The sequence below is a fragment of the Microtus oregoni genome, unplaced genomic scaffold, assembly GCF_018167655.1.
Source record: "Microtus oregoni isolate MIOR12 unplaced genomic scaffold, Mior012 000016F_ref0000370, whole genome shotgun sequence".
Classification (NCBI taxonomy): domain Eukaryota; kingdom Metazoa; phylum Chordata; class Mammalia; order Rodentia; family Cricetidae; genus Microtus; species Microtus oregoni.
In genome coordinates this window covers 18,430,757-18,455,260 of record NW_024543075.1, presented here as the reverse complement: position 1 = coordinate 18,455,260, position 24,504 = coordinate 18,430,757, and the positions used below count along the sequence as shown (strand labels likewise).

The 24,504-nt window shown below is 49.9% G+C and overlaps 2 protein-coding genes across 13 annotated transcripts; one reads left to right on the top strand and one right to left on the bottom strand.

Moving 5' to 3' along the window:
- Positions 1-609: 609 nt before the first annotated feature.
- On the top strand, positions 610-3,985 carry Tufm (Tu translation elongation factor, mitochondrial). The gene is made up of 10 exons (XM_041666023.1): positions 610-768; positions 873-1,067; positions 1,534-1,700; positions 1,922-2,026; positions 2,115-2,279; positions 2,396-2,528; positions 2,616-2,720; positions 2,830-2,981; positions 3,081-3,200; positions 3,647-3,985. Exons 1-10 carry the CDS (start codon positions 726-728, stop codon positions 3,818-3,820), a joined length of 1,359 nt encoding a protein of 452 aa, XP_041521957.1. The 5' UTR covers positions 610-725; the 3' UTR covers positions 3,821-3,985.
- Positions 3,986-4,931: 946 nt separating this feature from the next.
- Positions 4,932-17,758, bottom strand: Atxn2l (ataxin 2 like). 12 transcript variants are annotated; one of them, XM_041666012.1, is made up of 24 exons: positions 16,964-17,758; positions 15,470-15,506; positions 15,306-15,362; positions 15,152-15,223; positions 14,600-14,750; positions 13,979-14,103; positions 12,119-12,210; positions 11,279-11,479; positions 10,276-10,451; positions 10,032-10,142; positions 9,430-9,639; positions 9,281-9,352; positions 8,993-9,063; positions 8,540-8,835; positions 8,382-8,451; positions 7,741-7,887; positions 7,573-7,645; positions 7,293-7,483; positions 6,914-7,043; positions 6,706-6,827; positions 6,337-6,549; positions 5,980-6,223; positions 5,671-5,830; positions 4,932-5,410 (listed from the first exon to the last, which is right to left on the bottom strand). In XM_041666012.1, exons 1-23 carry the CDS (start codon positions 17,242-17,244, stop codon positions 5,676-5,678), a joined length of 3,297 nt encoding a protein of 1,098 aa, XP_041521946.1. In that variant the 5' UTR covers positions 17,245-17,758; the 3' UTR covers positions 4,932-5,410; positions 5,671-5,675. The 12 variants fall into 12 exon arrangements, with proteins under 12 accessions (XP_041521946.1, XP_041521945.1, XP_041521944.1 ...); XM_041666011.1 differs by having other exon boundaries at positions 4,932-5,433; positions 16,964-17,757; XM_041666010.1 differs by having other exon boundaries at positions 4,932-5,830; positions 16,964-17,757.
- Between the last annotated feature and the right edge of the window lie 6,746 nt (positions 17,759-24,504).

Sequence of the window (24,504 nt, the reverse complement as noted above, 5' to 3'; positions counted from 1 at the left end):
CTAAAGATTCAGGTTGTCAGTTCTCAAAGCTGGTCTTCAACCTCGGTGTTACATGAACAAAATAAGACGGGTGGCGCTATCACCCAGAAAATTTGTCCGGGCGTGGGAGTGCACACCCTTAATCCCAGCATTGAGACAGACAGACGGATCTCTCGAGAGTCAGAAGGCCAGCCTTATCTACACGGCGAGTTCCAGGCCAGCCAAAGCTGTGTAGGTGAGTGAGACCCTGTCTCGGAAGAAAGAAGGGGAAAAGTAAGGAAGAGAGAGAGAACAGGATTCCTGCAAGAGACATGGGGACTGGAAATCTCAGGACCTCATCCATCCCTAACTCCACTTATTTTTACTTCTCACAGGCTGGGAGATCTTCCCTATGAATCGAACCCAGCCCTAAGCAAACGCCTGCCGCCACGGAAACTACAACACCCATAAGCCTTCGAGGGCGCTGGTGTATTGTGGGATGCTGCGCACTTTCCTCCTAAAAACGGCCCCTCAGGCTGAACTGTAGAAATTGTGTCCTTCCCCGCGAGACAAAATCCTCCTCTTCCGCCTTATACCCGGATATCAGTGGCCATGGCCATAAAGACTGGCGGCTAGAGGCTCCCAAACTCGCTCTCCCGACCCTCATTTCCGCCGGAAGTGATCTGTAGTCGCCAGTGCCCGTCCTTCCCTGCACGCGCGAGCTCCCGGTGCCTAATTTTCGGTCCCGGTCGCCGTGTATTCCCACAATGGCGGCCGCCACCCTATTACGAGCGACGCCCCGCTTCAGCGGTGAGGGGGCGGGTTGGGTGCAGGCAGCCTGGAGACATGAGGGGCATCGAGGTAGCTGGGTTCGGATCCACTCCCTTGACTACCCCAAGCTCTTTTCCCCGCAGGTCTCTGTGCCAGCCCGACCCCATTGCTGCAAGGTCGGCTGCGGCCGCTGAAAGCCCGGGCATCGCCCTTCTTGTGTCGTGGTCTTGCCGTGGAGGCCAAGAAGACCTACGTGCGCGACAAGCCCCATGTGAATGTGGGTACCATTGGCCATGTGGACCACGGCAAGACCACCCTGACCGCAGCCATCACAAAAAGTGAGTTTGGGTTGGGTTATGGTTGGGGGCGTCCGGCAATGCCCTGTCAGCTGGAAGGACCAGAGCCGGGGTGTAGTGTCTGTAGTCTGTTGTTTAGCCTGGCGCCAAAACCCTTCAGATTGGAAGATGCAGGAGACTGGTTGCCCTGTGCAAGAAGAGCTCTGTGAGGCACAATCTGAAACAGTCTCAGTGGCATTCTGTGTGGAGTGGTTTGAAAGGAGACTCTGTCAGTGGAGAAGTTAAGCGTCTGTGACAAGGACAAACCCCTTGGATAGTTCTTTTTGTCGTACCCTCCCTCCCTCCCTCCTTCCCTCCCTCCCCCTGCCAAGTTATCTTCTAGAAGAATTGGAGATTAGAGAGCATCATCCATCCAGATTGTTCATGTATGAGGGATTCAGGAGTGTGCCCGGAACCTCGTCTGCGGCGCTGAACCCGAGTTGAGAGGTGTGTTCTCTTCCTCCGGCAGTTCTAGCCGAGGGAGGTGGAGCCAAGTTCAAGAAGTACGAGGAGATAGACAATGCCCCTGAGGAGCGAGCTCGGGGTATCACCATCAATGCAGCTCACGTGGAGTATAGCACTGCTGCCCGCCACTATGCCCACACCGACTGCCCCGGTCATGCAGACTATGTTAAGGTGAGGGTTGCTGGGAACACTCAGAACCTGCTTCACAGGTCAGTGGAGGTTTGAGGGGAGGAGGTTATTAAGATAGTGGTGGTGTTTGGATACAAGAACAGGGATTTGTGGCTGTGGGTGGTGAGGACATGGCAGAGAAGTGGGGATCTTCACAGCTACCTAGTTAGATGATGCATAGTTGAAGAGGTCCTTGAACTAAGCTTTCTTCCTCTTCCACCCAGAACATGATCACAGGCACTGCCCCTCTGGATGGCTGCATCCTGGTGGTAGCAGCTAATGACGGCCCCATGCCCCAGACCCGAGAGCACTTACTACTAGCTAAACAGGTACGGGGGTCTGGAAGGAGCGGAATGGAAGTTAAGCGAGAAATTGGGTAACCGAGGATACCATCTCCGCCTCGTTTCTCACTTGCAGATTGGAGTGGAGCATGTTGTGGTATATGTGAATAAGGCAGATGCGGTCCAGGACTCGGAGATGGTGGAGCTAGTCGAGTTGGAGATCCGGGAGCTTCTCACCGAGTTTGGCTATAAAGGAGAGGAGGCCCCAGTCATCATAGGTTCTGCGCTCTGTGCCCTGGAGGTAAAAGCAGGGGCTGCTGCTGTTAAGAAGATGGGGTAGAGCTTCCTTCCCTCTGTGCCCGGAGACTAGCATTCTGGGGAAGGAGCAGAAATTTCAGGGTCGTCTCTCTCCAACAGCAACGTGATCCTGAGCTGGGAGTGAAATCAGTGCAGAAGCTGCTGGATGCAGTGGACACTTACATCCCAGTGCCCACTCGGGACCTGGAGAAGCCCTTTCTGCTTCCTGTAGAGTCAGTTTATTCTATTCCTGGTGAGGCCTATGCTCACTTAGACCCCTCCCTATTGGGACCATGTAACCCGAGATCTCTGGTGACCTGCCCTGTTCCTTCCTTTGCAGGCCGGGGTACGGTGGTAACAGGTACACTAGAACGTGGCATTTTAAAGAAGGGAGATGAGTGTGAGCTGCTGGGACATAACAAGAACATTCGCACTGTGGTGACAGGTACAAGAAGGAAAACTTCAGACGCTGGGGCAGTCTCTGAATGACCCTTTCCCATGTAGGTCTTGTACCTGCCTTCTGCCTCAGACCACCTTCCCGCCTGTCTTTCTAGGCATTGAGATGTTCCACAAGAGCCTGGAGAGGGCTGAGGCAGGGGATAACCTGGGTGCTCTGGTCCGAGGCCTAAAGCGGGAGGATTTGAGACGTGGCTTGGTCATGGTCAAGCCAGGCTCCATCCAACCCCACCAGAAGGTGGAGGCCCAGGTGAGGGCTCCAGGTGATAGTTTGGTTGGGCCAAGTCCCTTGACTAGAAAGAAGCAGGCCTTCCATCCAGGTCATTCTACCCTTGCTCCTTTCCTCTAGGTTTACGTCCTCAGCAAGGAGGAGGGTGGCCGCCACAAACCCTTCGTATCTCATTTCATGCCAGTCATGTTCTCCCTGACTTGGGACATGGCCTGTCGTGTCATCTTGCCTCCAGGGAAGGTATGAATGGGGCTAGTGGATATAAAACGTAGCAGTGGTGGTGCACGTTTTTAATCCTAGCACTTGAAGATAAACAAAGATTAAACAAATAGCTGGGTGGTGGTTGTGTACGCCTTGTCTCAAAAACAACTCAAAAGCAGAGTTCTAAAGATACAGCATGACACACAGGTTAGCCCTTTCTTCGAAAATTAAGTTGGAAATTTAGGAACACCAGAGAAACATGCCATAGAAAAGGTTGTGTTTGGTTTTGGTTCTTCCTGTTGTATTTTGTGAAACATGGAGAGTTCAGAAAACTGCTGTTGACTAAAATTGCATAATACGAAATTCCTGATCATGGTCCTTTACATGTGCCCAGATACTCTTTCACCTGTTATATTTTCCCATGACTTGACCCTTGGCTGTCAGCAAGGTACTCTGCTGACTGCCTTTTCCTTCTCCTCTATTAGGAACTTGCCATGCCTGGAGAGGACTTGAAGCTCAGTCTAATCTTGCGGCAGCCCATGATCTTAGAGAAAGGCCAGCGGTTCACTTTGAGGGATGGCAACAAGACCATTGGCACTGGTATTGTCACCGACATAACAGCCATGACCGAAGAGGACAAGAACATCAAGTGGAGCTGAGTCTGCACTTGTACTCAGGCTGTTAAATTAGAGCTGCCTTGGCCAGCGTTCCCTCCTGTGGACACACACTGCATCCAAGCAGCGTACAGCTATGAACATTTCTCCTGTTCACAAGGAGTGGCCTGCCAGGAGAGGTAGGCAAATAAACTGTTCTGTGAATATCAACCTGTGTCTTCTGTGTGAGTAGATGTGGAGGAACACTAGATCTGGAGTACCCCAAAGCTGATTGGGTGTTTCTAGCATTAAGTCCATTCTGGCATACAAGCCAGACAAGCTCAGACTCTAATCATCAGTGCTTGAGAAAAAGCTAATTCAGTGAGCTCTGTGTGACTTTCAGCAAAATACAACTGTTATTTCCCCTAGATTGGGAAAGTGATTATCACTTAGTGGTATTGGCTCAATTTCTGGCACCCTATGTATTATGCAAAATGTTAAGGCTTTGGAATAACTATTAGGTTCTAACCTCAATACTAGAAAAAAAAGAAAAGAGGGAAACTGGCAAAAAAACAATGGTAGTACATAACTGAGGCCAACACAGCCTACCAGAGGCCCCGCCTCAGAAGCCCTGAAACACTTAAGATAAATTAGGGTATGTGCTCAGCTGCTGTCAGTACAATCCATGGCAGTTCCCGAGGACAGACTTCTCTAGTGTTAAAGGGCAGTCAGTAGCTAGAAACACCCTCCAGTTCTGTGCATTCCTCTACCATCTGTCCTGAGAGTACTCTTGCTGGAATATCAACCTTCCCTATTTACCACATCCCTTTCACTCACAAACCCAGTATGTAGCCATACCCAGATTCTGGGGGCTTTTCTTGCTTTCCCCACAGCAAACATCTACCACTAAATAGTATCCCCATCTTTAGTTCTGGGAGAATAGTCTACTCTGCTAAAGAAGCCAAGCTTCTTTGGGTTACAGAATTCTAAATTTGGGATTAGAGTTTTGTCTTAAGTACAGAGCAGAGTTCTAGGACAGAGACCTTGGCTCAACAAAGAACACCTTTGGTGGGGCTGGAGGTAGCTTAGTGGTTAAGAGCACTTGTTGCTTTTACAGAGGACCTGGGTTCTAGGCGAAGCTGATTTATTAAAACCTGATTTGTTTACTACAGGCAGGTTAAGTTAGTTTAAAATTTTATTTTTTTTATTGTTTTTTTTTAATTTTTTTATGTAATAAAAAGTAAAAGTCCTTGAGGCATCTGTCTGTCGGTCTCTCACACAGGACACTCAAGTCAATGGGGTAGAACAGGGGGCCCAAGTCTGAGGTTATAAATAATAGAAAATAAAAGATCTTCCGTCTCCAGCGGGGGAACAAATGAGAGGATGGGAGGATAAGACTGGGTGGGACCCGGCAGGGGCAGAGCAGGAACCTCCCCCACCCCCGCTGGACCCCCAGCCCTGCCCACTTCAAGGACCCCTCCCATTCAAGGTGCTTGGCAGGAATTCCCCAGCTCCCCAAGGGAAAGGGATTGGGGGCGGGGCTAGGACTGGTCCGAGCTGCTGGGGGAAGAGACATAGATCACTCTTCCCTCCACTCATGGAGGTCTCAGGTCGCGGCCAGGACAATCTTCAGTTCCCCGGGGGGTGGAAGGGGAGCTGCTGGGAGGGATGAGATTGAACTGGTTGGAGGGGAAAGAGAGAGAGCAGGAGCATTAGAACCCGAGCAGCTGTCCCTCTGTCAATGCGTCCAGGGGGTGTGGGGGGTGTGGGGAGGAGCGGCCTCCTCCAGGAGTCTCTGGGGGCTGTCAGAAGCACAGGTCAAACGCTGTTTCCCAGTAGGCCAGAAAGCCCTTACTCAGTTGCCCAGCTCAGCCCCCCACGCCCCAGTCTGGCCCTGTCTGCTGCGCTGACCTTACCTCGGCTAAGTCAGGAGACAGTCGGGGTCACTGAGAGCTGGGGAGGCAGTGGGGAGGGGGGCTGCTGGATCACAACTGAGCGAGGACGGAGGGAAGCAAAGGACAGAGCCAGGAGCAAGCCCCTGGCGGCGGCGACTGTGGCTTCTGCCCACCCTACATACTTCACAGACAGGTGTGGGTCGGCGGGCGCCCTCTGGGACAGCCCTGCCTCCAAGACCCCTCAATCCCCACCCAGAACCCGTGCATCCTGCCCCACCTGCAGCCCCTCAGCTCGTCCATGCCAAATTCCCCCAGCTAACGAGAACTCACGAATCCTGTCATCGGCTCCTCCTGGAAATCCAGGCGCCTGGCCAGGCTGCTCACCTTGGGGGTGTCCGATGTAGGGGTAGGGTGAGGGTGTGGAAGCTGAGAGTGCAGGCACCCCACTCGGGGGCACCGCGCCTTGGGGGGGGCCCCCATGGCCCTGGGGGGGGTGCAGCAGCATCACCTGGGGCGGGTGGGGTGCCCCAGGGTGTGGGGGCGGGGCTGCTGTGACTCCAGTTTGGACATGGGCCTGTAGAGAGAATTTAGTGCCCAGTATGACAAGACACTTGGAGATCCCTTATCCAAAGAGGGCTGCAAAGTGGTACAAGCACTGAAATGGGACAGCGTATCCCCTGGTCCTACCTGGGTAACATGGGCCATGTTGGTGAAGCCGTGGGGCAGCTGCTGGTGGGGATGGATGGCATACACAGCAGCTGGCTGGGGAAAGCTGCTCTGAGGGGACTGGGCAGAAGGTCCCGGTGGTAGAGAAGGAGGTGTGCCTGTTAGGGCCCCTGGATGGTACAGATTCTGCTGTGGCTGTCCACTGCCCAGGTGTGGGGCCTGCCCCGCCTGGTGCTGCCAGAATAGAAGTGAAGTATGAGTGTCACCCATTCTATTCTGCTAAGCAGGAAAACCACCTGCTCATTTGTTTCTCTGCTGAAGAATGACCCAGCTCTATCAAGTTAGCCCTCTTCCAGTCACCCATTCAGAACTCCCAACCCCTCCTGGCACCTGAACAGGACTGGGGGCCGCATGCTGGGATTGTGGCTGGCTCCCAGTAGGTGTGGTAGCCGGCTGTGGCTGATGGCCATGGAGCTGTGTGGCATGGTGTGGATAGGATTGGTGAACAGTGGCTGCAAAAGGAAGGAAGACGACCCAGTGCTGAGCACAAATGGATAGAGACCCACAGCCCAGTCAAAGAGTGAGCACCAGAACTCACCATAGAGGGCTTGGGGGGTAGGCTGCTCTGCAGAGGGGTACTGAGGAGTGGAGGATGATACAATGGCCTGGGGGTGGCTTCCAGATGTCAACATTCGTGGGTTACTTTGAAGCATAGGGGCAAAGACCGGCTGGAGGAAAAAACAAAGCAAAGTGGTAAGCAGAGCAGCCTGGAGAGGAATCTCCTGTCAGTGTCCACGTGCAAATAACTGTCTGAACCCTCAATAGTCATCTTAAAGATCCCAACAACCTTAATTCAGAGAGAAAAAAATAAAAGCAAGGGTTCAATGCTTTGTTATCGTCTGGACATTGCCACCCCTACAGCTGGTCATAACACTGCTCCCCTCACTCCAATTGGATTTCAGAGGTGGACTCTGTACCTGTGAAGGGTAGTGTGCCATGGGCTGCATCATGGCAGGCTGGCCTGGGAACTGCTGTGGGTTGTAGGGGATGTAGGAGGAATAAGGTGTGGCAGCCACTAGGGGTGGGCCAGCAGCAGCAGCAGCAGCCTGCATCATCGGAGGGGCTGAGGCTGGCTGGTGTTGGTCTGAGCGCTGGGGGGGAAGTGAGCCTATGGGTGGAGGGTAAAAATGTAAAACTCAAGCTCCAATGTCTAGACACCAGACAACCCCAACCATCCTTCCCAACAAGCCTGCTCACCTTTTGCACCCCGGTACTTGCCCTGCTGCCCAGGCACCGAATTGGAAACAGGATATGGATACATCTGAGGTGCCTAAGGATAGGTAAGAACTGGGGCTCAACAGGTTGTTCATCAACGTTGAGCTGGACTTTCAGCATTTTCCTTGGCTCACTTAGTCTCTCTCCTACCTGCACAGCTGGTCCCATGTGGATCTGAGGTATATATGAGATGTACTGGGGACTGTAGAGCCCACTCTGGCCTGCTGTCAGCACCGGTATGGAAGGTGTTGAGTGAGTACGGGGCCCTGGTGAAGTTGGAGTACTGGTAGATTTGTTCTGTAAGAAAGGACATTTTATTTGTGTAAATTTCATTCCAGCCTTTTAAAATTAAGTTAGAACCCATGGCATTTGATGTACCAAGTCTCATACTTTTCTTTATAGCAAACCACAAAATGGGCATTCTTAAATTCAGAGAGCAAATAGGCAGAGAGCCCTAAATGGCTGCCTGAAATCCAGACGCCTTATGAGTTATCAGTTAAAGCCACGTCAGTTGATTTGATGAAGCTCATAGTCCTGTGACACCAATACTTGTCATGGCAAACAGTGAGAACCAAAGCAACCTGTCAGAATCAATCAGGAGGCCTCATCACTCAACCCTGGAGATGTGACTGTTTTTCCAAAATCAGTCTAACCTCTACTATCTAGACTGCAGCAGTACCTCCTCACAGTAGAGGACAGTCTACTATCCTGACAGTGAAGTGCTCTCCTACAATGGTTTACTGTGCCCCACTCAAGGATACCCAAGTCTATATGCAACAGTCCCAGCTCACCACAGACAGCAGAGGCTTTGTTGGATTGAACTCCTTGGCATTGGGGTTCAAAGTAGACTTCTTTACTTGTCTGTAAGAGAACGTAAAGCTAGCTCTTGAGTCATGCCCTTCACCAGCGCATAAGCAAAGATGTTCCCCCATCTACCACCACCACTTACTCAGTAACAGGGCCCTCCTCTTTGTCATCTCCCTTGATGAGGCCTACTGGGGGACTGCCAGTTTGGCTGGGGCAAGATGGTGGGAGCTGCTCTGGCCCCTCAGTACCCCCTACTGCTGCCAGGGGTGGTTTGTCTTCCTTATCCAATATGGATTCTGTCTTGGAGGAGACTGGGGATCCCATGGGATCTGAAGTCAATAGGCCATCCACCTCCTTCTCCTTTCCTTTGGCCTCTTCTTTTAAGATCCGGGAAGGAAATGGATCCAGGCCGGTCTCAGGGGAGCTACTAGGTTGCAGCTGGGAGGAGAAATAATCAGTAAATCATACTGTCCACTTCAGACCCCATGCTTTACCCCTACATTCACTCTTGCTGGATCTCATCTTTTCCCATCCACTCGGCCTTTGCACAGCCCCACCTTGCTTCTATCCTAGCTCCTTTGCAAGCCTCACTCACCTTAAACTGGGCCCCAAACTTCCTCAGTTCTTCCAACTGAAATCGTTTCTGTTCATTCTGAAGCCCAGGGACTATGAGAAAACAGTGAAATAAGGAGAAAATACACTTTTTCCCCTGAAACATTACATAGGCTAGTTAATAGGACGAGAAATCAAAGAACGAGCTCTTGAGAATTAAAGGATAAATAAAACCCAAGGCAGATGGGCACTGCTTTTGAATCCCAACAAACTTCCAAAGGGAAACACTCCCCCCAAAGTAAATGGGACCACAGAGTAAAATCACCCTCACCTTTCCCAGCTATCCGGGCCAGCTCTTGGGCCTCCAAAGTCCTACCGGGCTCCTTTGTTGGGAGTTCTTTAACTGAGGAAAGACAGACACATTAAGATCCTGCAATCCAGTTACACTCTACAGCTTTCAAGCATCTACCTGGTTCTTACCATCTGTGGGGGCCAGGGAGATTTTGGGAGATGCTGGGGAAATAGAGCCTGCTCCAGGATCCACAACTGATGATGTCACAGGGATGGAGGCAGAGGATACTACTGCTGAACCAATGGGAGGCTCAGGACAGGAAGCTGAGACTGGGGCGGGGGCAGCAGACTTGGGAGACCGTGGAGGGTACATCCGGCCCACTGGAATAAAAGGGAGAGCTACACAATGGTTACTGCTGACCAGGAAGTAGTCATAATAAGGAGAAAACCCAAAGAAAGTCAATAAGCTTTTTACACCCAGGGTCATAATATAAGCAGGAAAATGCTAGCATCAGGTAGCACAAAAGACTGGAGATGCTGCAGTTTCCACTGCTCTAAATGTTGCTAACAAAACTGAAGTCTCAACGAAACACCTGACAACCAGTGACAACTAACTACAGCTCTTGAACCAACATGTTAGAACTGAGGGAAACCAAGTTCTTCCCCAAAACTATTAAATTTAAGACTCCCTGACACCAAGCATCAACAAACTGCCTCCCAGCATTTTAACAATTCAACTCATTTATAAACCTCTACCCATGCCTGCAGCCATCCCCAATGAAGCTCTCTACCTGCAGGTGCTGGAGGAACAGAAGCTTCTCCAGAAGGCCTATTGTTGGGCGAAGATAACGTCTTGGCACCTCTCAAAGGGCGCTGTGCCTTGGGGGACATGCGGGAAGGGCCTGTTTTGTTTTGTGAAAAAAAAAATCACTGTTTATTACATGAACACAGACACATCACCCTGCCAACTACTTAAAATCCTATTAATCACCCTTCCTACCTTCTTCCCACTCCTTCTGCCACATCATAACCTACCTCCATTGATACCACGTGCCTCAGACCCAGGGCCAGGGCTGCTATTGTCAAGATGGTGAGGTCCACGAGGTGGCAAAGAGCTAAGACCAGGTCGCCCTCCTCGAGAGCCGCTGCATCGAACTCCTCCCCGGGGACCTTCCCGAACTCGTTGAGGCAGAGGGATATACTTCCCTTCCCTGCGGAAAGGCTCAAGTAAGGGAAGGAGGCCCCCAAATCAACCACTTTAACAACACAGAGCCTATGTCAATCCTTGCATCTGGCACGTTTTTGCTATCAGACCTCATCTGTCAGAGTCCAATGTAGCTATGAATTTACGACCTTATTTCTCAACCCAGACCAAGCCCAAGTGGCCAAGAGCTTCATAATTTTACTGTTCTTCACCTACCAGAAAGTCCAAGGAGACCCTTTTATAAGATGCTGCGTATATGAAATTTCATTTTTGTGACAGAAGAAAACAGCACACACAAATACATTATGAAGAGATACTTCATACAAAAAAAAATTATTTTTTCGAAATAGGGTTTCCTCTGTATAGCCCTGCTATGTTGGAACTAGCTCTGCAAACCAGGCTGGCCTTGAACTCAGAGATCTGCCTGTCTCTACCTCCCAAGTGCTGGGATTAATGGTGTGGACCTACTGACCTCCTGGCCCCCCAAAACGTTTAAACCTCTACAAGTCTCTTGCTGCAAATTACCAAATTTCTAGGCCTTCAGTCTAAACCTCAAAACTGGGAGCCACTAGGTATTAACCACACTCAGTAAGGTGGTGATGGTTAACAACAACTTAAAAAGTTCTTCCTAAGCCGGGTGGTGGTGGTACACGCCTTTAATCCCAGCACTCGGGAGGCAGAGGCAGGCGGATCTCTTGTGAGTTCGAGGCCAGCCTGGTCTACAAGAGCTAGTTCCAGGACAGGAACCAAAAAGCTACGGAGAAACCCTATCTCAAAATCCAAAAAACAAAACAAAACAAAACAAAACTTCTTTCTAGCTCCCCCAGGAATTACCTGGACACCAAGCTGGGGCTTTCCCGCCCAGACCCCTGCCGCTGAACTGCGCTGTGCTTCTCCTCCTCCGTTCGCCCATCATCATTTTCCATGGCAATCCGTAGGCGGTACTGGGGACTTGACTCAATCTCTCGAGCTAACTGGGCTGCACGCAGCTCTCGCTGCCGAAACTCTTCTGAGTTGTCCTTTTCCAAGGGAACCCTAAAAATACACCCAAAAAGATCAAGGTCCCAGTGTAAGAAAACAATGTAAAGACAACACTGCTTTAAGTCCATGACCAGTCAAGTCCATGGCATTCAATCTATTATTCTGTTTTTTTCCTTTTGTAAGGTTACAGGTTGAACCCAGTACCTTGCTCATGTCTGACAAGTGCTCCACCAGTGAATTTAACCTGCAGTTCAGTCAGCATTTTTCAATAGACAGCTACCAAGTGCTAGGCAAAGCACCACAATACATTCTCAATCTGATACTGGGGACTCAGATTAGGTTAGGCTGGTTGGCCAGCAAGCAAATCCTAGCCCCCAACCCGTTTTTGCTTTTCCAGAATAGGATTACAAGGTATAACTACCACACTTGCCCTTTTATATAGGGCTGCTGAGGACACAACTCAGGTCCTTACACTTGTACAAGTACTTTACAGCTGAGTTACATTCCCAGATCAGCAGTTACTTCTACCCACTAGAAAAGCAGTTCAGCAGGCAAACCATGAAGGACTACTTATAAACCGAAAAACACATTACCATACAAAATCTGTTCCATTCTGAGGCGTGCCTTACTGAACAGCAAGTCCTGCACTGCAACCACCCAAAACCACCACCCTCAAACTTCCAAAACACTTACGTGTAAGAAGATAAACTGCTATCATAGGTGGTCTTTACGCCATAGTTCTCTTCGTTAAATTTGAACATCTCATTGGGATCCCATCCATTGGACTAAGGACAGAACAGAAAGAATGTTTAAAACCCACGAACGGGAACTGACATGCCATTCCTTTCCAACTAGTTAAAAACTCCTGTACAAACTGAACAAACCAACATATGTTCATTAAGATTTTTTTCAATTTTACTTTATTTTTTGAGACAGTTACATTTTCTTTTTTTTTTTAAATATTTATTTATTTGTTATGTATAGAATATTCTGTCTGTGTGTATGTCTGCAGGCCAGAAGAGGGCACCAGACTTCATTACAGGTGGTTGTGAGCCACCATGTGGTTGCCGGGAATTGAACTCAGGACCTTTGGAAGAGCAGGCAATGCTCTTAACCACTGAGCCAGTTACAGTTTCCTAAATGTGCTATGTTCTACTTGTGTAAACGGAGTTAGATTGCCTGGAATTAGAGTTACAGATGTTTGTGAGCCACTATGGGAGTGTTGGAAATTTAAATTTAATCTCAGTCCTCTGGAAGAGCTTTTACCTAATGAGCCATCTCTCCAGCCCAACAAAATGTGGTTTTGAGAAAGGGTCTCACATGGCCCAATTGCAAGGAGACTAAGGACTGCCTTGAGCCCTTGGTCATCTTACTTCTACACTCTAAACTCTGGAATCAAAAATGCTATCATGGGCCGGGCGATGGTGGCGCACGCCTTTAATCCCAGCACTCGGGAAGCAGAGGCAGGCGGATCTCTGTGAGTTCGAGACCAGCCTGGTCTACAGAGCTAGTTCCAGGGTAGGCTCCAAAGCCACAGAGAAACCGTGTCTCGAAAAAGCAAAAAAAAAAAAAAAAAAAAAAAATGCTATCATGGTTCTCTAAGTTTTCTTTCTTTCTTTTTTTACTTTTTTTTTATTTTTATTTTTTTTTTATTTTTCGAGACAGGGTTTCTCCGTAGCTTTTGGTTCCTGTCCTGGAACTAGCTCTTGTAGACCAGGCTGGTCTTGAACTCACAGAGATCCGCCTGCCTCTGCCTCCCGAGTGCTGGGATTAAAGGTGTGCGCCACCACCGCCTGGCTCTTTCTTTTTTTAAATAAACAAAAAATTATTTACATTGTAGGTCTGTTCGGGTGGCACAGCAGGCACATGGAAGTCTAAGGACAATTTGCAGGAATCTGTTCCATTCCACCATTTGGCTTGGTGGCAAACACCTTTATCTGCTGAGCAACCTTGCCAGCCTAATTTACGAAACTTTAACTGAAGTAGTTGTTTTTGTGAAGAAATACGGATCTATACAGCAGTCATCTTACTTCCTTTCTTTAAAGACAAGCTTTTTGTTACATAGTCCAAGTTGGCCTGGAACTTACAGTTCTCCTTTCTCAATTTCCCAAGACTGGATTATGGGCATGAATCACCATGTCCAGATTATACCACCACCTCTGCTCCCAAGATAGGTTTTCTCTGTAGCTTTGGAACCTGTCCTGGAACTCGCTCTACAGACCAGACTGGCGTTGAACTCACAGAGAACCGCCTGCCTCTGTCTCTCAAGTGCTGGGATTAAAGGTGCATGCCACTACCCCCACCACCACCTCACTATACTTTTTACAACAAACAAAAGTTAATGCCATGTAGAAATGTTACCAGTTGTTAATGCAGAGGACGGGAAAACTGACCCTTTTTACCACCTTCCTTTCCAAGAACCAACAGTTGGTTCCAAGAACAGACTTTTAAAAAAAAAAGACCCCTACCACACACAGCAAAAAGAATGACCTTCTAACTACATCAACCCACATACACCACACTCAGCCTGTCCTGTTCTTGGGGAGACCGTACCATATCAGATTCCAGATCGTAGTCATCGCTGTTGCTGTCGCCGCCCTCCCAACGTTGTAGCACCTTCTCCTTGTGTTCTCCATTCACCTTGGAGTTCATGGCGATGGCTGAGTCGGTGAACTTGTCTGTGTGGCAGACAGGAGGAGCAAGAGTCAGGTCATACACCACTCTCCTCACCCTCACTCCCTGACTCCGTGTAGTTTCAGTTAACAAAACAAATTTTTAAGAAATATCAGATTTAGATTTTATGTTTGTTTGGCAACAGGTAGAAATATTAAAACACAAATCTATCTAAATGGGGTGGCAAATGCCAGTAATCCCAGCATTCAGGAGGCAGAGACAATTTGATGTCTAAGGGTTGAAAAGGGCTACATAGAAAGACCCTACTACCTCCCCTCAAACCACAGACCTAATATTAACTCAAAAGCAAAAGTTGGAAACTAAACAAAGGAAATAGGAGTAACTACACCAGTCATAATTCACTAGACTCGTAGACATCTACACGTATTTAAGAAGAACCATTCAATAACCTCTATCAAAAAAGATGCTAGAAGATATAATCATCATGTTCACCTGTGAACGAACTTCTACCCAGGGAGACACAACAGTCTAGCATAATACCTTTCGTAGCATAATTGAAGTCAACATTCCGGAAGTGAACAAGCAGAACATCACTTGGTTTAAACACCATGGTGTCCACAATGTCTTCCCGCCGAGGCCCACCTGCTGGTTCAGATGCTTTCCGGTGTACTGCGTCTACTGCCAGCTCAAACTACAAAAGCCCCGTTCCCAAAATTCCAGGATCAGTATCAAAGAGGGGGAAAAAAACAACTATTTCTTATCCTTTCTGATCTTTCAACACCAAATTCTCATGCTGCCCTGCCTTTCGCAACACCAGCCAGAGACCTTAGCAAAAGCCTCAAAACTGTCTGATGTCACCCAGCACACACCCTCAAGTTCATTCTCCTACTTAGTTTCAGAAATAAGCTAATATGCCAGGTGTCGGCCGCGCACGCCTTTAATCCCAGCACTCAGGAGGCAGAGGCAGGCGGATCTCTGTGAGTTCAAGGCCAGCCTGGTCTACAAGAGCTAGTTCCAGGACAGGCTCCAAAGCTACAAAGAAACCCTGTCTCGAAAACCAAAAAAGAAAGAAGCTAATTTAAGTACACTGACCTTTGAACTCAGGGTTTTGAAAATGCCCTCATAAGTGGTGCCATTTTTCACCTTTACATCACAAGTAGAACCCTAAGAGGGTGGAAGATTAAAGTCACTGGAGGAAACTGAAGCAGCACATTCCTCAAACACCCAATTTAAAGCTCTCACATACCACCACAGCAGTCAGGAAATGCAGCATCCTGGAGTTATTGTAAACACCTTCAAACACCTGTCACACAAGGGAAAATAAGAGGCAGCAGGTAAATACTTTCTTCCCAGACTGTACCATACATTTGAATTCTGCATGTCTCTACAGGATGAAAAAAAGGCACTCACAGGCGACTGTGGGGGTCCCTTTCCGGTGCTCTGTCCCCTGTAAGAGAAAAAAAAAAAAAACTAGTTTAACAGCGAACTTTAGAACAACGTACCATGTCAACTTGCTGATTTAGGCTACCAAGTAATTAACTAGAAGCTCTCACATCCAAGGCATTAACTGTCAAAACATTTTCTCCAAACGCCATTAAAAAAAAAAACCCAACAAAAATTCAACAAACAATGGCTGTCAAATGCTCTGAACAGCCAATGCAATAAATACAACCTTCTGACTCTCTCCAAGAGACCACCACTTCATGCTTCCAATAAACCACTGCTAGAATATCAAGCAAATCAACAACCCAATTCAGCAGCGAAGGTGAAAAGCTCGTGCATCCCAGATGCAGCACTACTTAGCTCAGTCACATACCTCCCAAAAGAAAAAAGCATTTTCAGCAGCCTTAGGCTACAAATCCCAGAAGGGTTATATTCTCTACACCCCACCTTTCTCCCTCAGTACTCATTCAGCCTGTTACCCACTCTGGAGGGATCCCCAATTGCCAGGTAACAGTGCTAACAGTGCTCCTCGACGGCTGATGTAACCGGCGGTTGAGGAGGGCGAGGAGGGGGCCGTTGGCGGGGCTGGGGGACCGCGCAGCCGCAAAAGCCATCCACCGGGATGCCTCGCCCGGTCTGCGCCTGCGCACTAAAGCCCACAGCCCTCTACCACCCCCTCCCGAACAGAAGCCACTGCGCCTGCGTCCAGCGCCACTCTATCGCATTGACACACCGAAAAAACCGAGGGCACCCACTCTCCACTCACCTACACCAGACACCCCTAAACCCTCATGCAATCCCTTCCTCCCCCGCCTATGCTTTACGTGTTACCGGGGCAAGCCAATGCCCGGGTCATAAGACAGCATCCGCGCGCACGTACGAGAAGGGCGCGCGCGCGCGCAGGATCTTCCCAGCCTGCAGTCTTCCCAGTCGCCGCTGCTTCCGCGCCCCCGCCCACCCCGTTCCCTTCTTACTGGCTACACCGGGAAGAGGAGGGAGCAATCCGCTCCCAAGTCCCTCCTTCCCCATTGGTCAAACTGTGGGCCGCGCGCCCCCCCTCTATTGGCTACAGCCGGGGACCCCTTCATGCAGCTTACTCCCCATTGGCTGAAGCCGGGGACCGCGAGATCCTTCGTGGTAATGGAGCTGGGGACCCCATCACCTCCTCAACCCCCCCAACACCCTTTTCCGACCGAGCTGGCGGGACGCGCCCCGCCTCCCCTCAGGGCCCAGACCCCAGGCGGTGACTAGGCCCCGAGAGCCGAGCACCGCCCCTAGGCTCCCGCAGACTGCCCGGGGAGGTTTCCCTCCGACCTGTTGGCGCCAGGGGCTACCCCCACCTTCGTGGGGTTCTGGGCCCAAAGTGGCCCTCAACGGCGCCGAGCCCGGGCGCGCCTTGGCCCAAACCGAGCCGCCGCCGCCGCCTCTGAGCGCTCCCCCGCCAGGAAGTCCCGTCCTCACCTGACGCTGCCAATAGCCACTGCCCCTGGCTGCGGTGGCGGCGGCGCCGCCAAGATGCTTTCGGCTCCGCGGCGAAGCCCGCTCCCGGCAGCGGCTGCAGGCCCCAGGCAGGGAGAGACGGCCGCAGGAGGCCCCGGGGGAGCCGTGGTGGCGGGCAGCGGCCCCGGGAGGCCGCCGTTAGGAGGGCTGGTCCCGCCGGGAGGCCGACGGGCCACGGCCTGTTGCGTGGGGGGCGGCTGCTGGGGCTGGGAGGTCTGTTGTGGCGGCTGAGGCTTCAACATGATGGCAGCGTCCGGAAGAGAAATTAGAGGGAAGGGAAAGAGGGCCAGGGGCTAGGCCCCCTCTGGAGAGCGCGGGAAGCGAGAGAGATCGCGAAGCAGGGGACCCGCCGTTGGCGGGCGGGGGGGAGCCCCGCGGTGTCAGGGGTGGATCGAGAAGACCGCGGCGCGAGGAAGCGCCGCGAGGCGGAAGGGGAGGGGGGGGATCTCGCGGGCCGGTGGAAAGCGAGAGGGCGCGAGCCGGCCTGGAGCGCGTGCGCGTACGCGTGCGCGCCGCTGGGGGAGGAGAGAGGGAGGAGCGCGGGCGGAAGCGCCTGCGGGGGAGGGGTGCGGAGGGGAACGGCGCCGGGCGGTTAGTTCCGGAAAGGAGCGGAGGCTCGGCTGTGTGGCTCTGGCCAGTCCAGCCCTTGCAGCGGAAAAGCAGCTGCGCAGGCGCTCAGAGCATCGCTAGGGCTCTGGGGCCCGAGCCACCTTAAAGGCTGGCGGCCGCCGTTGCTTCACAACGGGCGTGGGAGGGGCCAGAGCTGTGAAGGGGAAGCGTCGGCCGGCCCGCCCCTCCCACGCCGCCAGCGGAACGTCAGAAAGTCTCCGCGGTGGTGTGAGGTGTCACGTCGTAGCGTGAGGTTCTTCCGCCACTTGGGGCCCGGTGGGCGGAGCCTGAAGTGCCAAAAAATCCCTAGGACAGGAAAAAATCTAGTACAGGTGACTTTAGGCAGGTGAGATTTTTTTTTTTTTTTTACGTACGGATGCACATTAAAATGATTCGTGTGAGCGTATTTGCATCCTAACAAACGTGCCCAATTCTAAATTAAAATGCAGTAATTGTTCTTTCCGGAGTAGGGAACCCCTGAAGAGTTGCAATACAGGCCGTCTGAAGGCCAGACTTCCTAAGAGTGTATTAACAAAAGCCAGCCCAGGCTACATAGCCAGACTCCGTCAAAAACTGGCTGACTGCTTGTCTGTGAAAGAAGCCTTCATTCAAAATTAGGGCAGCTGGACTGGCTCACAGCTTTAATCCCAGCACTAGGAAGACAAGGTAGGAGGATCAGAAGTTTGAAGCCAGCCTGGATTATATAGTAAATTCCGGGTCACCTGGGAGACCCTCTTTCAAAAGGAAGAAAAGTTGGACATCGTTCCATACACTGGACACAAGGCGGACTGAACCACTTAAGAGCTCAAGCTAGTAGAAGATTTACATAATTTGACCACAGCTAAATGGGAACTTGTTAAAAAAAATAAAAAAATCCACCTGGGCAGTAGTTGCACAAGGCTTTAATCCCAGCGCTTGAGGCCAGCCTGGTCTACATAGTGAGTTCCAGGACAGCTAAGGCTATACAGACCTTGTCTCAACTTTAAAATAGGGCTGAAGAATGGCTCAGTGGTTAAGTGCTTACTGCTCTTCCGAGGTCCTGAGTTCTGTTCTCCGCTGGGCAGCGCACAGCTAAGTGCCTGCAGCTCCAGCTGTAGGGTATTCCGCACCGTCTTCTGGACTGTTGGCACACAAATGCATGTGTTGCATATTTAGTCAGACACATACACATAATTTTTTTTAAATTATGAACTTAAGCATAAGCCATAACACTGGTACATCTAAAGTTAGGGGAAAGAGAATAAGCCAGTTGACTATGTTAACACTTCAGTCTTGGGCTGGAGAGATGACTCAGTGGTTAAGGATGTGTATTGTCCAAAAGACCTGGGTTCAATTCCCAGCACCATATCAGGCAGCTCATAACTGCTGTTCCTCTGGCCTCCATTGGTATCCGCTCACACAGGCACACACACATTACAAATTAAATAAGAAAAAAAATGAAACTTCATTGATATAGGCAAGCAGTGTTTAGTCTGAAGAATATTCCTAGGGCAATCATTGTGGCACAATGTCCCTAGCACACAGGGTACTTGTACAGGAGGATGCCAAGTTTGAGGCCAGTTAATGTAATGCATACTGCCTCAAAAGAGAATGAAGAAGTAAACAGGATGCTCACTCTCCATTTGCCATGCCTGCTGTACCTCTTGAGCATTTGAGTTTGTAACCTGCTGCTTTTAAAATTAAAATGGCCTGGAAGCAGCCACCACATGCCCCAGTCAGTTAAGAGACAAAGGCTGGACCACTCGCCTCCACACGTCTGCTCTGCACTGCTGCCCCTCCTTGGGCCATACCCCGGCCTTTGGGAAGAGGGTTAGCTGAGTTTGTCCTCTCCAGATGGCGCTCTGCTTGTCTTAGGTGAGGCTTATGGCCTCATGATTTTTGCTTAATCGCTGGGATTATGGAATCTCCAGTAGAGATTACTAGTCAGACATAGTTGAATCAATGGCTGGTGGTACCTATTTTGGTTGTTAGTTGCACCCTGTAGCCTCGGCATGTCTTGAACTCTCCACTTTATTTTTACATCATGAGTATTTTCTCTCATGTGTATATGTGTACTGCATGCATGTATTGTGCCTTTAGAAGTCAGAAGAGGGTGTCATCCCCTGGGACTGTGGTTACAGGCTGTTGGGAGCCACCATGTGGGTGCTGTGAACAAACCTGTTTTCCTATGCAAGAGCATCAAGCACTCTCAACAGCTGAGCCATCTCTCTCTAGTTCCTCAATCCCCCTTCCTTTTTTTTTCTTTTCTTTCTCCACTCCCCTTTGAGACAGCATAGCCCAGGGCGCCCTGGAGCACTGAGATCTTCCTTCCCAAGTCTGTGCCTTTATCTCAGCACTCAGGAGGCAGATCTCTGAGAGTTCCAGGCCAATCAGGGATACATAGTGAGACTGTCTCAAAAACAAACAAAAAGCAAACTAAAAATTTCCCAACTTGGAGGAGGGAAAATTTTGTCAAATAATACACGTCTGCAAATACTAATAATACATGTCTGCAACATACAGTGGGTGCTCTCTGGATTGGGTGAGCCCCAAGATCTGTTGCTATCCTTCATCGGGTAGAGTGGAACTCTGCAACCTTATACTGTTCCTAAATATCTTTGCACCCAAACTGGCACCAAGAGCTGCCTCAGGCCTCCTGGAAAAATGTAGTACTGCCCTGGTTTGCCCTTTACCACCAGCCTGGTGGGTATAAGCTCCCTTCCTGAGCACATCCTCCACCTCCTTCTCAAAAGAAGGCTCTGGCTCTCTTGCATCTCTCCCAGCAGACACCCAAGCTCAGTCTCCATAGTTGCTGCCCATGGGACAGAGTGACGAAAACAGCAGTACTTGACTTCTTTCTTTTTTTTTTTTTTTTTTTTGATTTTTCGAGACAGGGTTTCTCCGTAGCTTTTGCATCTTTTTTTTTTTTTTTTTTTTTTTTGGTTTTTCAAGACAGGGTTTCTCTGTGGTTTTGGAGCCTGTCCTGGAACTAGCTCTTGTAGACCAGGCTGGTCTCGAACTCACAGAGATCCGCCTGCCTCTGCCTCCCGAGTGCTGGGATTAAAGGCGTGCGCCACCACCGCCCGGCCTCTCCGTAGCTTTTGGTTCCTGTCCTGGAACTAGCTCTGTAGACCAGGCTGGCCTCGAACTCACAGAGATCCGCCTGCCTCTGCCTCCCGAGTGCTGGGATTAAAGGCGTGCGCCACCACCGCCCGGCAGTACTTGACTTCTTAATTTGGCTTTTATTGTATGTCTCCCTCCCTCCTATCTGCTTGTAGAAGGATCTCACTGTGTGATCCAGGCCAGCCCTGAACTCTTGATCCTCCTGCCTCAGCTTCCAAAGTGCTGGGATTGCAGTCACATGCCACAGTTCTGGGCTCTGGTGGTTGACACCTGACCAAATCCCTCCCGATCTGTTTCCACTGAGACTCTTGAGGCTCTCGGGACTCACAGCAGCTTTCCCTGGTTCATCAAGTATTGACTGCATTCTACACTGGAACCTGGTGCTTCTCAGCTTCCTGCCTGCCTCATCCTCTCTCCCTCCACCCCTTCATCCACAGATTCCTGAAATGGGAATTGACCAGGGAACAGAGATCAAAGAAAGAGATCAAATGCAAGAGTTTAAAAACTGCAAGAAGGGGCCAGGTGGTGTTGGCGCACGCCTTTAATCCCAGCACTTGGGAGCCTGAGAAGGTGGATCTCTGAGTTCGAGGCCAACCTGGTCTACAGAGTGAGTTCAAAGACATTCAAGTCTATACAGAGAAACAGTCTCAGAAAAACAAAAAAAGAACTCATTTAAAAATTACAAAAAGGAATGTGAAGGGCTGGAGAGATGGCTCAGTGATTAAGAGCATTGCCTGCTCTTCCAAAGGTCCTGAGTTCAATTCCCAGCAACCACATGGTGGCTCGCAACCATCTGTAATGAGGTCTGGCGCCCTCTTCTGGCCTGCAGGCATACATGCAAACAGAACACTGTATAAATTATAATCAAGTAAATTTTTTTTTAAAGGAATGTGAAAGCAAAACAATTCTGGTTCTTAAAATTCTTTTAAATGATTTATTTTTGTTTTATGTTCATTGATGTTTTGCCTGCATTTATGTCTGTGTGATCCTCTGGGTCTGGAGTTACAGACAGTTGTGAGCTGCCATGTAGGTTCTGGGAATTGAAACCAGGTCCTCTGCAAGAGCAGCCAGTCTCTTAGCCGCTGAGCCATCTCTCCAGCCCTCATTCCAGGAACTTTTAATCTATAAGCCATACAGTATCTAGATGCAGACTCAATACTTGGTGATCTGGTTTTGCACACATCTCAGACTCTGGAGGCAGGAAGATTGAAGATTCAAAGCTAGCCTGGGCTACGGAGTGAGATCTTTCTTGTCTATGAATGGACAGGGCTAGGGAGGTAGTTGAGTGGTACGTAAGTTTGCGTTGCAAGAAAAGTAACTTCGCTTCAGACACTTCTAACCTTTCCGTCCATATCTTTTATAAAATAGTTTATTATATGTATGGGTGTTTAGCCTGCATGTATACTTGTGTGTCGTGTGTGTGCCTGGTGTTCCAGAAGAGGGCATCAGATCCCCTGAAACTGGAGTTACAGATGGCCTTGAGCAGCCACGGGGTGTGAGAGTCAAATGCGGGCTCTCTAGAAGAGCAGCCAGTGCTCCCAACCACTGAGTCCTCTCTCCAGCCTCAGACCACCCTCCCAGACTTAGTGTAAAGCCTTCCATAAAAACCCTGTAAAGTTTGAAGAGCCCACATTTAATCTATAAGAAAAAAAAAAACATTTTTTGGCCAGGCAGTGGTACACACCTTTAATCCCAGCACTTGGGAGGCAGAGGCAGGCAGGTCTCTGTGAATTCGAGGCCAGCCTGAGCTACAGAGTGAGTTCCTGGGCTACTCAGAAAAACCCTGTTTTGAACAATTTTTTTCTGCATATGCCTTAAATCCAAACATTTGGAAAGCTAAGGCAGGTGGATCTCTATGAGTTTCAGGCCAGCCTAGTCTAAGTGGCAAGATCTAGGCCAGTCAGGGTTACATTGTGCAACTTCACTCAAAATAGGGAAAAAGATTGTTTTCACTGCGCTTTGCTTTGCGTATTGTGTGTGGAGAATGGGCACACCGTGGCGTTTCAGTGGAGGTCAGAGGACAGTTTGCAGGAGTTGGTTCCTTCATTCCACCTTCTGGATCCTGGGGCTAGAATCAGGTCAGCTTTGGTGGCAAGAGTCTTTACCTGCTTGTCATCTCACTGGCCTCCACAAACCCTCATGAGTGAACTCTCAGAAAAGTCCTGACAATCACCTGGAAACACTGGATAGGACTCCGTCACCCCACCCCTTCCCAGCACCTTCCCAACACCAAGACAGGGTTTTGCTGTAGTTTTGGAGCGTGTCCTGGAACTTGCTATGTAGACCAGGCTGGCCTCGAACTCAGAGAGATCCGCCTGCCTCTGCCTCCTGAGTGCTGGGATTAAAGACGTGCGCCACCACCGCCCAGCACCTGGCCTCATTTCTTTAAAAAAGAGAAAGAAACCTGCAACAGTGAGTGCTCTTTAGAGTGTCCAGGATGGCAGTCCCTGGGTCTTCATCCCTCTGAGCACTTTATGTCCACTGCCAATCTCCCGAGTGTGGGAGATGGAGGGAGTGGGAGTTAGGTTCTTGAAGTCTCAGGAGCAGGCAGCTCTTCATCCAGAAGCCCTGGCTTACTCCCAGGAGGAAGGTCTTCCCTGCCTGCCACACAGCACTTCTCAAACATCTGACTTTTTCTTATTTTTCATTTTTATTTATTGATCTTTTCTGCTTTCAGGATTAGGGTCACACTGTGTAGTTCCAGAACGTACTGGAGCTCAGTTCTGCTGTCCCAGCCTCCTAAGGACTAGAGTCCCAGGCATGTCTCAGGCCATCTATCTTCCACCCCCCAAAACTCCCTCTATGTTTTTTTTAAATATTTAACTAAACCCAGTGCATCTCCTGGGAAGAATTCTACTGTGCTGTTTTCCTAGCTCCTTATTGTTTGAGGTAGGAATTTGCTGTACAACCAGGGTGACCTTGCCGGGTGGTGGTGGTGTATGCCTTTAATCCCAGCACTCGGGACGCAGAGGCAAGCAGATCTCTGTGAGTTCGAGACCAGCCTGGTCTACAAGAGCTAGTTCCAGGACAGGCTCCAAAGCCACAGAGAAACCCTGTCTCGAAAAACCAAAAAAAAAAAAAAAAAAAAAAAAAACCAACCAGGGTGACCTTGAACTCTCCAACCTCCACCTTCTTCCAACCTCCACCTTCTTTCTCCTAAGTACTGGGATAGTAGGGGAGTACAACTAAGTCTCTAGCTAATTGTTTTTATGTGTATGTGTTCGTGTGTGTGCAGATACGTGTATGTGCAGTGTATGTGCAGATACATATGTGTGCATTTGTGTACACGGGTATGTGTGATTGGAGAGGTCAGAGGACAGCTTAGGGATCCTGAAGATCCTGTGTTTTTTCCTGAGACAGGGTCTCTCACTGGATTGGAACCCCTGTAGGTCAGGCTGGCCTCAAATTCCCTATGTAACCAAGGATAACCTTGAGCTCCTGATCCTCTTGCCTCCATCCCCCAAGTGCTGAGGTTACGGGCAAGGGCCACCACTCCTAGCCTTCCCGTGCGAGCTGTAGGACATCCACACAGTGTGTAGCGGCCAGGTCGGAGTACTCAGCATAGCCATTATCTCAGATGGTCATCATTTGTTGTTGAGGACACTCAAATGTCCTCTGTTAGTTATTTAGTAATACCCCATTAATTGTTGCTGAACAAAGGTATACTGCTGTGTGTTGAAAGGTAATGCCCCTCCTGTGCAGCCATGCCCATTGTGCCCACACTTGTCATCCGTCTCACCCCACGCTTTCCCCAGGCTCTGACAACTCTGCCATCACCTCTGATTTGAAGC

Bases quoted from the DNA above. Each gene is read 5' to 3' on its own strand.
- Atxn2l (XM_041666012.1), bottom strand. From the start codon at position 17,244: ATGTTGAAGCCTCAGCCGCCACAACAGACCTCCCAGCCCCAGCAGCCG. The intron at 10,143-10,275 runs GTAGGTTATGAT...AAAACAAAACAG, and splicing joins GGCACGTGGTATCAATGGAG to GCCCTTCCCGCATGTCCCCC. The intron at 9,064-9,280 runs GTGAGGGTGATT...GTTTTCTCATAG, and splicing joins GGCCCGGATAGCTGGGAAAG to TCCCTGGGCTTCAGAATGAA.
- Tufm (XM_041666023.1), top strand. From the start codon at position 726: ATGGCGGCCGCCACCCTATTACGAGCGACGCCCCGCTTCAGCG. The intron at 1,068-1,533 runs GTGAGTTTGGGT...TTCCTCCGGCAG, and splicing joins GACCGCAGCCATCACAAAAA to TTCTAGCCGAGGGAGGTGGA. The intron at 2,027-2,114 runs GTACGGGGGTCT...TCTCACTTGCAG, and splicing joins ACTTACTACTAGCTAAACAG to ATTGGAGTGGAGCATGTTGT.